At 31.5% G+C, this 17721-nt stretch overlaps 1 protein-coding gene across 2 annotated transcripts in view; it reads left to right on the top strand.

Moving 5' to 3' along the window:
• The window catches only part of LOC113514254 (fatty acyl-CoA reductase 1), a 36548-nt gene extending 20030 nt beyond the window's left edge, over nucleotides 1-16518 (top strand). For both annotated transcript variants that reach the window (XM_026898290.3, XM_052893093.1), the window contains exons 4-14: nucleotides 552-718; nucleotides 1194-1284; nucleotides 2271-2416; nucleotides 3412-3527; nucleotides 4406-4477; nucleotides 6742-6862; nucleotides 7511-7633; nucleotides 10404-10523; nucleotides 11481-11632; nucleotides 12011-12116; nucleotides 13954-16518. In XM_026898290.3, the coding sequence (XP_026754091.1) occupies nucleotides 552-718; nucleotides 1194-1284; nucleotides 2271-2416; nucleotides 3412-3527; nucleotides 4406-4477; nucleotides 6742-6862; nucleotides 7511-7633; nucleotides 10404-10523; nucleotides 11481-11632; nucleotides 12011-12116; nucleotides 13954-14086 (1347 nt within the window). In that variant the 3' untranslated portion in view covers nucleotides 14087-16518. The remainder of the gene's footprint in view (nucleotides 1-551; nucleotides 719-1193; nucleotides 1285-2270; nucleotides 2417-3411; nucleotides 3528-4405; nucleotides 4478-6741; nucleotides 6863-7510; nucleotides 7634-10403; nucleotides 10524-11480; nucleotides 11633-12010; nucleotides 12117-13953) is intronic.
• Nucleotides 16519-17721: the final 1203 nt, after the last annotated feature.

Below are 17721 nucleotides of genomic sequence, written 5' to 3'. Positions count from 1 at the left end.
GATACCTATAGAAAATAATTAGCATTAATGTATTCAAATAAACATAGGCACAGATAATATAATACATAGGATATTAACCTATGTTTACTTGAAATTTAAATTATACTTAGCATATTTTAAATACGCAACTGGGACTTAATGTTTTAAAATTAATTATACCTAGTAATTTAATTAAAAACGAGGAGAATTTTAATTTAGCAGAAAACTTTCTTTCTGTACGTATATTACGTGATATTATTGTCAATAGTGATTATTAGATTTTACTTTTTCCCATATTAATTCTCATATAAGTGTAAATAACTGTTTTTATTTTGTGGAAGAAACTCTTAAATTTAATTAATTAACAAACTGAGTTGTGACCATTTTGTGTTACAATGGCACACGAATGAAAGAAAAAAATGTCATTTGTTTTATATATTATGCTTTTTTTTGTATATGCATTTTTTTTTTATTTCTTTGTACTATATATGTATGTCTGTTATTATTTGTGTGCTGTAGTAATGCAAATAAATTATCTATCTATCATTAATTTTAGTTATATATTTTTTCAGCTGTTCGAACAAGTTCGTAAGTTGCGGGGTGGATTGGAGCCACTCCTGAAGAAAGTATCCATTGTGGCTGGTGACTGTATGGAGAAGAAGCTGGCTATGAGCGAAGAAGATCAACAGAGGATAATCAACGAGGTGGATTTCATCATTCATGCTGCCGCAACCATAAGGTTAATTTATCACTTTTTTTTTTACCACTAAGGTGGCAAACAAGCATACAGCCCAGCTGCTGGTAAACGGTTACTGTAGCCTATGGACGCCTGCAATACTAGGGCTTCCACGTGCTTGTTGTCGACCCTGAAGAAACCTTAATATTCTCATCACTGTAATCCCAGATGGAAATGTCAGAGGCATTTGACGAATGTGACCGTTGTGGTAAGTTCACCACAACGGTCACATAACAACACTCGACACGCCCACACTTTGCCAAGTATATTAAAAACTAACGTGGCGGCGTACCTAATATTAATTTATTTAATTATTATAAAATTATTTGTCTTATTAGAATTCCATATGTATAAATAGTCAACTATGCTTCTTGTGTATGTTGTTTCATCTAATAATAACAAAAAAAAAAACACGGAAATAACCGTTAAATTTTTTTGTTTATAACCGTTAAAACCTTATATTCTATTTTTTTCACAGATTCGACGAAGAACTTAAGAAAGCAGTGCTTTTGAATGTTCGCGGCGTAAGAGAAGTGCTTGCTTTAGCTAAACAATGCAAGAAATTGGAGGTATTAATATTCTACAATTAAATAAATTGTACATGTGTTGTGTAATGTGTGTTTGGGTTTTTGAAGTGTTTGGGTGTTGATTTTAGTGAATTCGACTGGGATGGGTGGTTTGATTTGAGTGTGGCGATGGGTTGTTGTGAAATTTTGTGAGTAGAGTTATAGTGAATTGAGGTGTCATTTTTAGATGGTACTATAGGTTAGATTGTAGGGATGGGGTGATGATTTTGGGAGATTTGATTGTGTCAGTGGAAAGGTGGGTGTCGTAAGAGGCGACTAAGGGAACTTAATAGTCGAGGAATGGACAGCAGCGTCTCTCTTAAAACATCACCAAATCCTAACTGCGGTTGCCAACCAGCCTACCAAACGGGACTACTATTGGCAGAACCTCCATTCTGGGAGAAGCTTATATTTATCATTGGACAGTTAAAAACTAATATAATGATATGATGAGTTGAAAGGGGTTCGTAGATTGGTGGTTCGTGGTCGTGGTGGGTATTTATTTTATTTATTTATTTAACTCTTTATTGCACCATGAATAAAAATAAATGGGTAAGGTTGGGATCAGCGGTTTGTAATAATTGTAACGATGGATCTTATAAGCTTTTATAGGTAGTGGTGTAATGCATTGAGGTGTTATTTTGAGGTGATTTTGCAAGTTGGGATCGTGGGGTGGGGTGATGATCTTTTGGTTTATATTGTGTTAGTGGAAAGGTGTTTGTAAATTCGATTGGGATATGTTGACTTACCAGGATGAAAAGTAGCATATGTCCTTTTTCATTATATAATAGTACTTCTGTGTATAGCTGTTAAGGCACTAAGAGGTGACAAACAAACAAACTCACTTGTACATTTATAATATTAATAATAAATAGAGTAACAGTCTGTCCATATCTCACCATTAGAAGGAAATGTCAAATGTCAAACCCTATAAATGAATGTTCCTTCAACAAATAAATAATTTTGTAATTTTTATTAAATTTTCATAGATTTTCATACACATTTCAACGGCTTATTGCCACTTGCATGAAAAACTGTTAGAAGAGAAAGCGTATCCTCCACCGGCTGATCCTCATCAAATCATAGAAGCTATAGAATGGATGGACGATGAAACGATAGCGACACTTACACCGAGGTCAGTATGGACTATCTATGAACTTTTTACTAATCTAGGTGTTATCTTACCGAAGTCCATGTCATTGGTTACTTGATTAGAATTATTTTTTATTTTTTTAATTCCGCTATCATTAGTATGTGTGCGACTGTCAACACTCAAAGATTGACCACCACTAATACTGGTAGAAGTCCTACGGTTAACTCTGCATATGACCCGATTTAGAAAAGTGCCAACAGAGCCGCCGCCTTGGGCAAATTGCCCATGCAAAATTAGTTTTAGGAAGAATTAAATCGGTAAATATTTACTTTTGCCCGAAGGAACAAAATTACTATATTATATACATATAGCATTATTTATTTATATCGAACTAGTCGGTTCACGTGACTTCGGCCGCTTAATACCGATAATTGTGTAATAATTCTGAATTTAATTTTACTGTTTACGTTTTGACATTATATCCGTCCCATTGTCGGAGATTCATGGCTAATATGGAAGATTGTAGAATTTCTGATTAAACTAGTTTTTTACCCGCTACTTCGTATGCGTAAATTTCAGAAGTAGAAACACCAATTAAGTAGAACACTTCTAGATGGCATTTCAAGATAAAAAAAATATGTCAATTTTTAAGTTAAGCCTTCAGGAATATAACTGACATAACCACATTCAATACTGTATGTACAAGAGCGTAAAGCTGCAGACAAACTGCAAAGCGGTTTCGCGGCACTAAGAATATATATTGTCTATGTAACTGTTTACTTTAAATAAATAAATAATAAATAATTTATTGGAGTAGTAATTTATAGGATTAAACATACATACAGACAGACAGACAGTCAGACAGACAAACAAAATAAAAAAAAAGGTAAAAATCTACTGTTCCTATTAAAATCTCTAACATAAATTGGTTTCAAATATCTTCTGTGTACTGACATCATTCAGTCATACATTTGTTGTATTAGGAAAATAAGATTAAATAAATAAATATAGCAGATGGTATCCTTATAAATTTTCAGGTTACTGCACAACTTCCCCAATTCCTATGCTTTCACAAAGGCCCTCGGCGAGGCCCTGGTTGTTGAAACTATACAAAATAACTCGGTTCCAGCTTGCATTCTTAGACCTTCCATTGGTAAGTAGATAAACAAGTATATTGGACTAAATCTAGGATTATAAAGATAGAGCATTGAATGTCAAGAACAGGTCCAAATTGAGTCAGATAAATGGCAGTTTAACTGACTTAACATTGACATACATATTTTATAAACTAAAACAAAGTGTTCTTTTTAAATGTATGTTTCACAACTCTGGATATGTCTTTTATTGGCTAAGCACCTTAATTTAAACAGATAGTGTCTCCATATAAATCTATGGAGACATTATCTGAAAAAGATGAATAGATAGTATTTGAATTTAGAACACGGAATATTGAGTTTATAAGTTTGATGCTGCTTTACAAATATAATATTATTTATTTTATTTTTTATTAAAGAAAAACTAACAGCTAGAAAATTTCATAATAAATAAAAAAAAAACAGTAAAGACAAAAAGCCAATTATAGGTTTTCACAAATAAAAATAAGACTAAACTAATGCACATGACATCGCTAATATTTACAATCAACTAAATTAAACTTAGAGTAACAACATTATAATAGTACAAATATTATAGGTAGGCAGTTATACAAAAAAAAAGTTGAAATCACACGCTCAAAAGATGAAGCACTATTCCTATACTATCTTATTTTTTTTATAATGAAAATGAAATGATAAAATTTTACCAGCGCTGTCGGTATATACTGGCAGAGTACCAGTGAGTGATGATAGGTGAAGATGTAAACAGAGTTTAGTCCATCAGGAGAAGTTTATCTGAAATTAATCACTATGGTTTCCAGTGGGACGGCGTGGAGGTCGATTTGAATGAGTATATTGAGAGCTATATATACTATACTATTGCCTAGCAGTAGGATGTCCAGTAATCACCAGTAATGCCACATTATTATCTTTACAGTGATTCCTATCTGGAGAGAACCAATCCCAGGATGGACAGATAATATAAATGGACCAACCGGTTTGTTAATAGGTAAGCTTTATATTGTACTAGTCTTTATTAATGACTTCATTTGCGTAGCCGAAATATGTTGGAAGTAGTCTATGTTCTTTTTCATTCCAAATAATACGTGTATACCAAACTTCAGTACGATTGGTTAAACCGTTAAGGCGATAAAAGGCAACAAAAAAACAAACGTACTTTTATATTTATAATATGTAAGGATACAGATGATGCCGAATTTCTTAGAACTATGAATATATCAGAGCATGGCATGGGCCAGTCTACGCTCACAGAAATTTCATGGATTAAAAATTCAGAAACAAAACATTTTTATCCTATCCTTAACTTTACAACTAGACCAGCTTTGTTAATATGGGAGGTTAAAATATTTACGTCGTTTCCAACCCACGTTCCTTTGGAAACAATTAACAGTCCTTTGAATGGAAATGGTAATAACTTTATTCAAATCGAAAATTTGACACTTATGAAGTCGTCTATTAAACACGTGATTTTTTAGTAATTTTTTAACCCCCTGTACCCCAGGTGAGAATGGTGATGTTTGAAATTAACCCCCACTTAATATCACGTGTATTTTTTGGTATCGAGTAATCTTAAAAAATTTCATAATATTATCTTTCATCATCATATTAGCCGTTAATTGTCCACTGTTCAACATAAGCCTCCCTCATAAGGAAGGGTTTACGTGTAGTCGCCGTTTTTGACAGACGGATTGCCAACCGCTATTAGTCTTGGATGCTGTTTTAAGAGAGAAGCTGCTGCCCATCCCTCGATCATTATGTCCCTATAGTCGTCTCTTATTACATACATGGGAAAGGCTAGGGTGGCCCATTCTGTTTCGAGACTACACAGCAATATTATCTTTAAATACTAGTATATAGTCTTAGATTATATAGATAGATTATCAGGCCTCAAAAACGAGTCAACTTTTTGTCAGCTAATTGTCAAATCAGCTGAATCGTTTTTTATCGGTATTCCATACATTTATGCATAAAATGTATCTTGACGTATTATTTAATAAATAAAATGATGGACTACGCATTAAATAGATACCTACAGAATTTATAAGACGAAATAAATAATATAAAAGTTACTCGAATGAATAGATTTCTAATCTATTTATCACGCAAAATTGTATGAAAAAGTTGACCCGCTTTTCTCGTAGCATTTCCATGAAGACACTCTATTTATATACTCTAAGTATATAGTATTATATATATTTTAATTATGAAAAATAAGTCACTATGGTAAAAATGTCCAGACAGACATTAAGATTGCAACATTGAGTCAGGGTCACGCGCCACTTTTCGGTTTAGAAATCGCGCGTTCAACAAAAAATATATACACATGATATCTAGTGATATATTACAAAGATATATTATTAGAAATGAGGTAGTCTTTACACCTTGTTGTTGCTTGTGATATTTCATGATTTTTCCGAAGGGGAAGGGGGGCCTTCCCCTTTTTGAGCCTTACGTGATTAATTGAGGACCCTTGTGACGCTTCTCCATTAGCACCTGTTCATCACGTTGCACATTGTAAATAACAATCAAAATTAATATTAGCATTACTACGTAATACGATTACTCGAATGACAAACGTGCATGGTGTCATTTGATCATATACGGGCTTTGAAATGACCATGTTATTTAGACGGTACATTTAAATAAACGTAAATATTGTTAACTGACATTTAAAGACTGACTGTTGAGTTTCTTGCAAATTCTTCTCAATAAATAACAACGTTACAAACCCAGTAGTAGAATTATAAAATATTTTAAATAACTTGTAAACAAGTCTATTTGTAATAACATGAATTTTAATTTAAAGAATAACTTTAATAACTTAAGTAATATATCTCCAAAAATGCATCTTTATCGAGATACAATCTATATGATATAATTACGCGTTAAGGGTATCATAGGTGACACAGTGTACTCTGTTATGTTTATGTCTATAGGTGGCGGTTTTTATTTTCCATCAGGTGGGCCGTCAGCTTGTTTGCTATTCCAAGTTGGATAAAAAAATCTGCTATCCTAATCGCTTCTTTTCTTTCTTCACATCGGATGTTTCTTCACCTGTAACAACTAAAGAGGAATACATAGTTATTAAATCAAGACAGGCATAAATTAGTTAAAAAAAATGAAAATAATTGAATACCCAATAATTTTATGGCTCATTGTTTTTAATAGTTTTTATGGCAATACAAATTTTTTTATTTACAATTTTATTGCACTATTAGTTTGCATCTCAAATGACTTTTTTTTCTATTGCAGGAGCAGGCAAAGGTGTAATCAGGACTATGTACTGTAAAAGTAATAGTTATGCTGATTTTCTACCAGTCGATGTTTTTATCAATGGTATCATGATTGCTGTGTGGCATTACGTAGTTGAGGGGTAAGTTAAAAAATTATATATATTTTTTTCGAGTTATTATGAATAACAATGCAATACGATTTATGGCAGGGTGACATGAAGTCATATGTAGTTTCATTCTGTTGGAATTACTAATAATCCCTATATCCTGTCTACAGTGTTGCACTTCGGAATTTTCTGCCAAAGTTTTAAAACATTTGAACGAATGGCGACTTTCGTAATGCAGTAAATGAGATCTTGGAGTATCTTACATACGCGTTAGAAGGTCGAGCAATTAGTGTGTTTATGTAGCACTTATTATTTTTTTTATTTTTTTTTTATATTTCTGATTGATGCTCTGACTAAAATGTTAATTATGAAATATGAGAAGTTTCTTATTGAACTATTATTGAAAATTAAGATTGTGATTACAAAAAAAGTATTTGAAAACTTCAAAAGCAAAATATAAAGCAGGTCCAAAAAAGTAACATAATGGTCGAGGGATGGGCAGCAGCAGCCCTTTTAAAACATCACTAAAGACTTATTGGTTATTTTATGGTTACTGTTTTATTTCGTTGTCAAAGCACTATTTTGAAAATAGTTGTTTTTTTTAAATGAAATATTTGATGTCATACTCCATTAACCTTGAGTATGGACACTCTTAAAGAATTTACATTTCGTTTTTTCCAGAGACAAGACAATAAATATAATAAACTTTACATCATCCGCTGAGGTCAAGGTCACGTGGAATGAAATGATAGAAGCCGGCCGAGAAATTATCACGAACAGAGTGCCCTTGAATGGCGTTGCGTGGTGAGTTTTGTAAATTTAATAAATACATACCACTGGAAATATTACATACCGCCACAATTTATGTAGACGTTACACTATAATTTACATACATCTGTGTGTCTAGTAAAAAATTATATTTAAGTCAAAGTAACCGGTACCCTTTTTTAAGCTATTTCAAATAGGCAAAATTTGCTCTTTCTAATTGTCTAAGAAAATATGAAAATATCTTTTAAATGATTTTTGATAAAAAAACGGTACCAAAAATAGTAATGAATTAGACCCAAACGTCAAATATGTTTTTCTGGGGGGAAAGGGATTGTTAGTGGAGTTTGACTGACAATCCCTTTCCCAATGGAGTTTGACAGCCCCATTGCTAGCAATATGCCTTATTAGGTCGACCTCCACGTGGAAACCATCGTGAACAATTCTTGTTGAATTCGTCACGATGGGCTAACTGACTTACTTCATCCTCACCTATCATCCTTTACTGGTGTCCCGCCGGTGTATACCGATAGCGCGGGTGGGGTTACTATTCCATTATCATCCATTAAAAAAAATGTTTTTCTTTATAATTTATTTTTGTTTGTGTAATATTTATTTCAATTTAAGAATAAGTAATAAATAACTTCATTGTATTAAATAATATTAACCTATAATACAATATAACTATCGCCTCTCACTAGGCAAATCTTGTATCGTGGATGTCAAAGCAAGAAATTTAACAGCAGCGGTACGGCGAGAGAGAGAACAGATTTAATTTAAACAAGTTAATTAATGTATGGCTTTGTGTACTATTAAGTAATGACTATTTTATTATGCCAGGAAACGTTACTAATTAAATGTTGTAAATTAAATGTTTGTAAAAAATTTAAAATTATTAGATCCTTTTTCACCGAACAGTTTTTCTTCAGTATTACAATGAAGGTAGTCGTAAGTCAAATTGTGACTATATTCACATGATAACTGCAATATGATTAACTGAAATAATTGGGTACAACCCAATTATTTCAGAAACTTTACGATATTCACAAAAACTGATAATTCTATAGGAAAGAGGGGAATAATATTAAAAAAAAAACATTATTAGAAAGCAATTATTAGCGTTTTCAATTACTATCTAATAAAGGCGCTATAATTTTTACATAGATGGATAAATATATAATTTATTTACCAGAGGGAGACTTTGTACAAAAGTTATTTGCTTGGGTACCTCTGTCTCATTCGTGTTTCTATCGTGAAGCAGTTATATTTGCATGGCTGTGTTTCGGTTTGAAGGGTGGGATATGGCGTGAAAATACATAAATTTACTAATAAAGAAAATTTATGTATTTTCGTTTTTAGTATTTTTCGCCACTAAGAAAAATTTATATCTTGTAAGAAGTAATATATATATATATATATTTTTTATGTATGTGCCATAGTAACACAAAATGACTGCAGCTCAATTTATTTTGTCCATAAAAGGGCAGAAGACTAATTTTCGCTCGTGGCCAAGAGCCAGTTACTTAATGTATGGTAATATTATAAATGTGATACTTTCACTTTTTAGTTTATTTTTACCTCATAGCGCCTTAATTGCTTAACGAAATTTAGTACTATATGAGATGGAAAAAAATAGGCTACTTTTTATCTTGGTCAGGAAACATATCCCGGTCACGCAGATAATGTTGCGAGTGGAAATTGGTTTTTAATAAAAATAAAAAAAATTTGTTTGACTGTCCTTAAAAATTATCAATTTTGAATTGTATCGTATCTAACTAAGGTACAGATATATAATTCCTGAGTGAGTGTTAACCGTTTACTTTGCACTCCGTGTTCTTTGCAACCAACTTCAACAACGACGTTCTCAATTCGGTTGTATTTTTTTTACGTTTGTTACCTTATAACCTGTTAGTTCTAAACTGTTTTGGATTTTTTTTTATGTGAAAAGATATACTTATAGATTGATCCCATAAACATTTTATCACAATCGCGTTTAGCAGTTTAGTTTTTAGATCAAAATATCTGGTTTCGTCACAATTCAGTCAGTTTTTTTGTGGAACACAATCTTTAATTATTACTGTTTTTTGTTGGAGTATTTAAAATGTAAATTTCAATATCTTCGGGATTTTTTTTGACCGTCACTTAAACCCTCTTCGAGACAATTAGACTCTCTTTACTCGATACTCTTTTTCATAATAGTAATTTCATGTTTAAGCATACCCTCGGGTATGTGTGTGTCTCAACATTTCATACAAAAACGCTACGATTCGTGATTGTCATAACTATAGAAACTTGAGTTTCCGAAATTATCCGCTAGAGGCATTGGTAAATTAAAAAGTTAAAATCACGAAAATGATCACATAAATGTAATGTTATCATCTTTTTTATTTATTTATTTTTATTATGAAAGTTAAACTTAAAAACATACTTTATTTAAACTTATAAACAGGTTTTCAATATATGTTTAGACGACTACGTTGTTAAGCGTATGTAACATCTGTTTATTTTTTAATAATAGATAGTTTAGCTGTTTAAAATAAAATGGGTTTAAAATAATAAATTTTATTGTAATAATCTATAGATTTTGGCATACAAAATTACAAATAAACATACATATTACACTGACTAAATATTATTTAATCACTTAAACACAGTTTAGATAAACAGTGTTTTATATATATATATATATATATATATATATATATATATATATTTTCTGTAGTAAGAACGTAAATGTCTCCAAAAGACATAAAAAATACCAATCTATAGGCCAATAATCGAATAGTTTTCAAGATATTTTAAATTATAGGTATCCGGGAGGGTCCATGAAGCATTCCCGTCTGCTTCACAACATCTGTGCGTTCTTCTTCCATTGGGTTCCGGCTGTGATCGTTGATACTTTACTCTTCTGTTTAGGATACAAGCCTGTGTAAGTATTTTGAATCAGCTTTAAAGTATAAATACGTCACTTTTTAACTTGGTGTGACCGCAGAAAGAAAGAGTATAGATTAGTTATCTCTTTCATCAAATTAAATTGAAGATAAATGGGCTTCCTCTAGACAAGTAGTAATACGAATCAATCAACAGATAGTTGTCGCTGCTATATATAATAAAATAATAGAGATAGCATAAAATAATGAACAATATCTGGCACGACATTCTGTCTTCTATATGCAGTAACGAAAACATATCTAACGATAAACATTTACAGTTAGATACATACTGGTATAAAATAAACTTAGTAATTACTAATACTAATTGATATAGAAAGATTATTAAAATAGGCTAATCACATTATGCCATGACGTAGAATGGTTAAATTCCACTTATTTCTAAATTTTTTAATCACTTAATAATTATCGGTACATGATTTTCATATTTTTGTAATTTTTCTTGCCGTGCCGGTACCGGCATAGAATGCCACCCCTTCCTTTCCCGTGGATGTCGTAAGAGGCGATATTACAACTGCGTTTGCCAACTTGCCTACCAAGCGTGGCGAATACTGGCGAATACAACAATCGACTTTGTACAAAAGTCGATTGCTTGGGTACCTCTGTCCCATTCGTGTTTCTACCGTGAAGCAGTTGTGTTTGCATGGCTGTGTTTCGATTTGAAGGGTGGGATATGCAGTGAATTTACAGGGTACAGAGGAATAACACCTGAGTCCTCAGGAATGGCAACGCATGGGGGGTATCATGGGCGTAACAGTATAATCTGTTATGTCCATGGTACTGCTCATGTCTATAGGCGAAGGTTATTACTTTCCATCAGGTGGGCCATCAGCTTGTTTGCCATTCTAAGTTGTATAAAAAACTCCCTAATTAGAGGGAATAAATATATTGATGTATGAATAAAAGGATGATGGTTATGATTGTTATATTTTCAGTCTATGGCGTGTCCAACAACGTATCAGTAAAGGTTTCGAAGTATTCGAATACTACACGAATAACCAGTGGGACTTCAAATCTGATATTGCTCAAAACGAACGCCGCAAGTTGAACCCGAGGGAGAGGCGGGACTATAAAGTAGACGCTGTTGGTAAGTCTGGATTTCAAAATATGTTAACTACTATTGATACAGTATTATATTATACTAATATTTGTCCGTGTGGTCTTGGCATAGAATGGACCACTCCTTCCTTTCCCATGGGTATCGTAAGAGCCAACTAAGGGAACTTAATGATCAAGGGATGGGCAGTAGCGTCTCTCTTAAAATATCACCAAAAGCTAACTGCGGTTGACAACCCACCTCCCAAGCTTAACAGCTATTGGCAAAACCCCCCTTTATGAGGGAGGCCTATGTTTAGCATTTTTATTTTATTTTATTAAAGTTAAGTTTTTTTATTTTATTAAAATTCTTTGTTTAATTATAATTATATGATGTAATTTAAAGCACAATTTTGTTTATGATCACCAGGTCTCGACATTACTAAATATTTCGAAGATTGCATCAGAGCTGCTCGCATTTATATACTAAAGGAATACGACGACACTCTACCCGCAGCCAGGAGACATATGAGAGTGTACGTACCATTGAGTTTAATATATATAAAGCAATTTTATATTATATAGATAGAGTGTCTCTAAACGAATATTTCACTTAAAACAGATGAAAGTTATTATCCATGTTGCATGAATAAGGTTTCCATAATGTATAATTACTACTCAGTATGTAGAAGAAATTATATTATTAAGTTAAATTGAAAAATAAAAATGTTGCAATCTTTGATTGAAAATGGTCATCGTTTTAATTTATAGATTAGACCGTCCATAGTTTTTTCAGTGTGATCATTTCTTGTAATTATTTGTATCTATATCGATATTGTATAAATAAGATTACTACTGTAATATTTTAGAGGAAACAATAAAGTGTATCTCTCTACTATCGATCTATATTTATATGACAAAAAAAAAAATAGTTCCCAATTCAAATTAAAAAAAAAAAACTACTTGAATTGGGATGTTTTCAACCTTATTACTGCAACACTGAATAAATGGCGCGTTTTGTCTTGATTAAAACAAATACGTATTAAATTGAGTCAGGCAAATGTCAATTTAGCTGACTGTTGAAATGTTAATATGGTTTTGACACTCATTGCTCTATCTATGTAATCTTATAGTAATGTACTCAAAAGTTCTAATTTACACTACGACATTAAATGGACAAAACCAGTTCTACGAAATTAATTTCATCAATGTTCCATATTTAAACATATGCTTTCGTAATGCATGTATGATGTACCTCCGCCTATCTCATGTTTCTGCCGTATAGTCGCTGTGCTCGTCTTAATTTATTTATTCATTAGTACAAATATGTGTACATGGGGGACTTAATGCTAGAAGCATTCTCTCCCAGTCAATCATAGGGAAGTGTCAGAATACTCGAATGCGGTACTACTAATTATTGATATACTCGTACATACATACTAAAATTACATATATAAACGAATAAATATATATGAATAACAAATATACTTACGTTAATATATGACATATATTATATTATACACGATATTGAGAATAATATAAAGCACTTACTGCTGAGATAAAGTAAAAAAGTAAGCATGAACGATTTTTCGAAAGACGGTTTAGTCGGTAGTGTCTTAATGGCATCAGGATTAATATGTTTTATTTATTTATTTAACATAAGGAATATACAATACGAGTATATTTGACCCCGTACTAGGCAAACTTGTATCGCAGGAGTTCATAAAGGGATTACTAAGACAGAATATTTTACAATTATAGATCAGTGAGCCAATTTTACTTTGGTTTTAAGGATAAAATACAGCAGTGAAATTATAGGGTGCAAAGGCTAACGCATGTTAATAATGTAGTTCTCAGAAATTGCAACGTATAAGAGACACTAAATACATCACAGTATTATGAAATTTTCATAAACGTTATACACGTATGTAGGTGACGGTTACCACTTTTCAATAGGTGGATTGTTAATTCATTTGCTATTCTCAATTGCATAAAAAAAATTATGCTTCGCGCGATCTTCAATTGAACTATCTTGTGTTATACAACTAATTTCGCGGTTTCATATGAAACTGCTGCCTTGAAACCTTTTTTAATAGATTACTCATTCCAGCTTTAATGTAACTAGGTTATAATTTTGATAATACTGTAGATTTCTCTGGTATTTTTTAGTAACATGGAATAGTATACAAGCTGACAGTCTACCTCATGGAAATCGGTATTTGCTTATTAGATGTGAGCAGCACCATAAATATTAGAAAATTGACTGTGGTGTCAATAATGTCATAAGTGATCATAAACGATCATGATGAACGTTCATTATTTATGTCTTTTTGCCAAATTTTATTTATTTAATTTTTGTTTTTCTGTTTTCAGGATGTGGTGGGTAGACGTTATTTTTAGGTGCGTATTCTGGGGACTGATCTTATACTGGATTAGCGGATGGTTCAACTTTAGTTCAAATGTGACTACATCACCGGAAGATCTTCCACATGTTATGGCTGCCTAACTGCCATAATGCTCAATATTAGTAGCGTACTCGACTTTAAAAATTAAGAAAAAATAAGAAATAGGTAGTATAGAAAAAGGACCAGTAATCTGTGATATGTAGGGGAGATGGGAATGGGGTTGGCTTTTTTGTATTATTTTTTTGTTCTTTCTTGTTATTCGTAGTCAAAAAATGTTAATTTTTCTATACTGAATATAAATTCTAAACAAATGCAAATAAGCGAATTTATAAAGAAAAATAATTAGGTGTTTTCATAAGCTGGAAGCTCTAGCAAAATGGAAGCACATGTCATTCGTGAGAACTGTATCGTTTATATACGTTTAGTTTGAGGTCAAGTGATAGAATGTGATTGAAGATATCTGTGTCTGTATTATGTTTAAATTTAGTTTGTATTTAAATTTCCATCAAATGCGAATCACCAGTCAGATAATTGTAAATTCCTTGAGATTGTAAATCACCAGTAATATGACAGAAAATGGCCCGCGACTATAAGGAATATTAGTAAACAATAATAAGATTACAGAAAAAAAGATTGTAAAAGATATAAATAATCAACAGTAATATGACTGAAAATGGTCCGAGACTATAAGAGGTATGAATAATTACCAGTAATGTGTCTGAAAATATCCCGAGATTGTAAGAGACGCTATTTAAATAATCCACATTAATATGGATTGGGAAGTATCTTGAAATTTTGAAAGGTATCAATAATCACTAGGAATGTGATTGGGAATACCTCTAGGTTATTCGAGATATGAGAAATCGCCAGTAATATGAATATGATTGGAAATACCTCGAGATTGTTAGAGGAACGAATAATCACCAGTAACATGATTGGAAATACTTCGAGATTATACGAGGTACTTTATTAGTCAAGTTTACTGGTCCTTGGTAGTGTAACAACGATGCAAGTTCATAGAGCATCCATTTTTCATTAAACTTTTGCTTAATCATACGTTTTTATTAAAGTATATAAACTATAAACTTTTAAGTTAACTACAATTTAAGTTATCAGACTGTTATTTTATTATTTTTTGTTTTACGTTAAAGAAGAAAGATGTATCACGGTTTGTCTAAGTTAGTAATACAGTTAGGATTGTAATCAACATACGTACCTTATAATATGTACCAACCTAATACTACAAATTGTCTCTCTATCTACCTATACATTTTTTTTTATTTTAAAAATATCACGGAAGGTGTTGAAACATTATATATATAAGTATACTTAATAGAACGAGGTTTAGTTCAATTCAGATATTTGATTTTAACACATTTCATGTATTAATTTTTCGTTAAGTTTTATAATCACGTAAATACGCAAGCGATGACAAATAAATTGGACAATGCTCGAGTGTAGTCCGGAAATCTCAGAATCTAATTCCAACTTGAAATTCTGAATTTTCCTAACTCCTGTTTGGTTCATACAAAAATAACCTTCACACGTTTCGTGCTTCAGATGGCACGTAAAACTGTCATTTAGTAAGCCACGTCAGAGGTCTTCGTATATAATAATGGCGGTCTAAAAATTCTTAAAACGAGAGGGCGACACGGTCGCACGAGTTATAATAGGAGATTATCTTACGGTCTCCTATTTGGTTAAACAATCGTCAGTTATAGGGATCCTAGTCGTCATCGGCAATTTAGTTAATTTCATGTAATGTACTTACTATCAGTGAAATTATTTTAAAATTTAGGTGAAGGTACTTTTTTTTTTTAAATAATATTGATCTTGTCAAATAACTATGGGGAAACTTATGAGCAGATTTTTTTTTAAATTGTCTAGTTGTAATTAACGAATTAATAGTTATGTATTTAGTGACAGTTGTAAAGTTTGCCACTTATATTTACTACGTGTAGTTAAATTTGTAAGAAAATTACTTGAGTATAATTAAAAAAAAATCAGTCAGTGATTAAAAATGTTAATGGTTTTTAAAACCATAATTAAGCTTTAAATTTTAATGTGATCAAAGAATTAATTAAAATATTATATGTTTCTTTTTATACTTTTTTATATTAAACATTCTTCTCAGCATGTTTGGCATTTTGATAACTAAATAAAAATGTTTTTGTATTGATCGTTTATGCATCATTGAATATCATTATTTTTATCATTAATTACGATAAAACAATGCCGATATTGTTTACTAAATATGCCAATAATAAAAAAAAGGAACAGGTTATAAAAGTAAAAATATTTTTAAGACATTCGGTGGCTGAACTAAATTCATTGTAGCTTTTATAATGTTATATTGAATTATATATAAAATAATAGATTGAATAATACATTAAATCAAAAGTAATAGATTATTTTCAATTGAAAGTGACGGATTTTATGATCCATTTAATATGTTATTTTATTGTGTGACAAAGAAAAACCTTATTCACGAAATTGTTAATTTTTTCCTGGAATAAACTTCAATAAAACATTATTGTATTTTATTTTTTTAATTATTAATTACACATTTACAAAAGATAACAGTAGAAGACCTTTTAAAGAGCTTTGATGCTCGAAGGACGAAGGAAATGGACAATTCACGACCACTCTGTCGCCATAATGTTAACTGCAATATTAGAACTAAATTCTGTTTTAGTTTGCATACTTACTAAGATACCTTTAAAAAACTTTGCTGGGGCTATTTTTTTTTTTTAATGAATGATAATGGAATGACAACCTCACTAATGCTATTAATAAACGCTGGCGAGACATCAATGATGGATAATAAGTGGCAATAAAAGCATGTTCGTTGGCCTATCGTGATGAAGAATAATTATGGTGGTTTCCAATAGGTATAACGTGGAGGTCGAACTGGTAGGGTATACTGCTAGTAATGGGATTGTTAGATTACTAACAATCTTTTGTTCATCTATTAGGGCTGTTACCCTAACAGATAATGTTGTTAATGTTGAGGTGAGTGCGGAATATTGCCGAAAATTATAAAAGATGTTTGTCGTTCCTTGGCATGTTACTTCCTATCGACCTATTAATATTAATATATTCTTATCATCGCCTAAGTTTAGATGCACGTGCGTAGGCGCTAACTCATCATTAAATTGATTATTAAATATTTTCATACAACTAACTTGCTATGGTCGGCTATAGCTCGTACAAGACTTTATGATTTTATTAAATCTATTATATATTCAATAGAAACGTATTTAGCACATTAATGAAAATGGAAGAGACTATTACGATTAAATTAATGAAATCCTTACCAGAGAGAGACTTTGTACAAAAGTCGTTTGCTTAGGCACCTCTCATTCGTGTTTCTACCGTGAAACAGTATTGTATGGCTGTGTTTCGGTTTGAAATATGGGATATGGCAATGAATTTACAGGATACAGAGGAATTCTTAGTGGCAACGCATAGGGGGTATCATGGGCGAAACAGTATACTCTGTTATATCCATGGTACTGCTTATGTCTATAGGCGACGGTTACCACTTTCCATCAGGGCCCACCTGATGTCAGCTTGTTTGACATTCTAAGTTGCATAAAAAAAACCTTTTTATTTTAGCAAAAGTCATTCAATGCGCTTTTGTTTCAATATAACATGCCGAATTAGGTTATAAATTTTATGATTTTATTTTATAAATAATAATTATTTTCTTAATTCAAACATAAATAAAACACAA

The sequence above is a fragment of the Galleria mellonella genome, unplaced genomic scaffold, assembly GCF_026898425.1.
Source record: "Galleria mellonella isolate WM207_F2 unplaced genomic scaffold, CSIRO_AGI_GalMel_v1 utg172, whole genome shotgun sequence".
Classification (NCBI taxonomy): Eukaryota; Metazoa; Arthropoda; class Insecta; order Lepidoptera; family Pyralidae; genus Galleria; species Galleria mellonella.
This window is presented reverse-complemented; position numbering and strand designations above follow the sequence as displayed.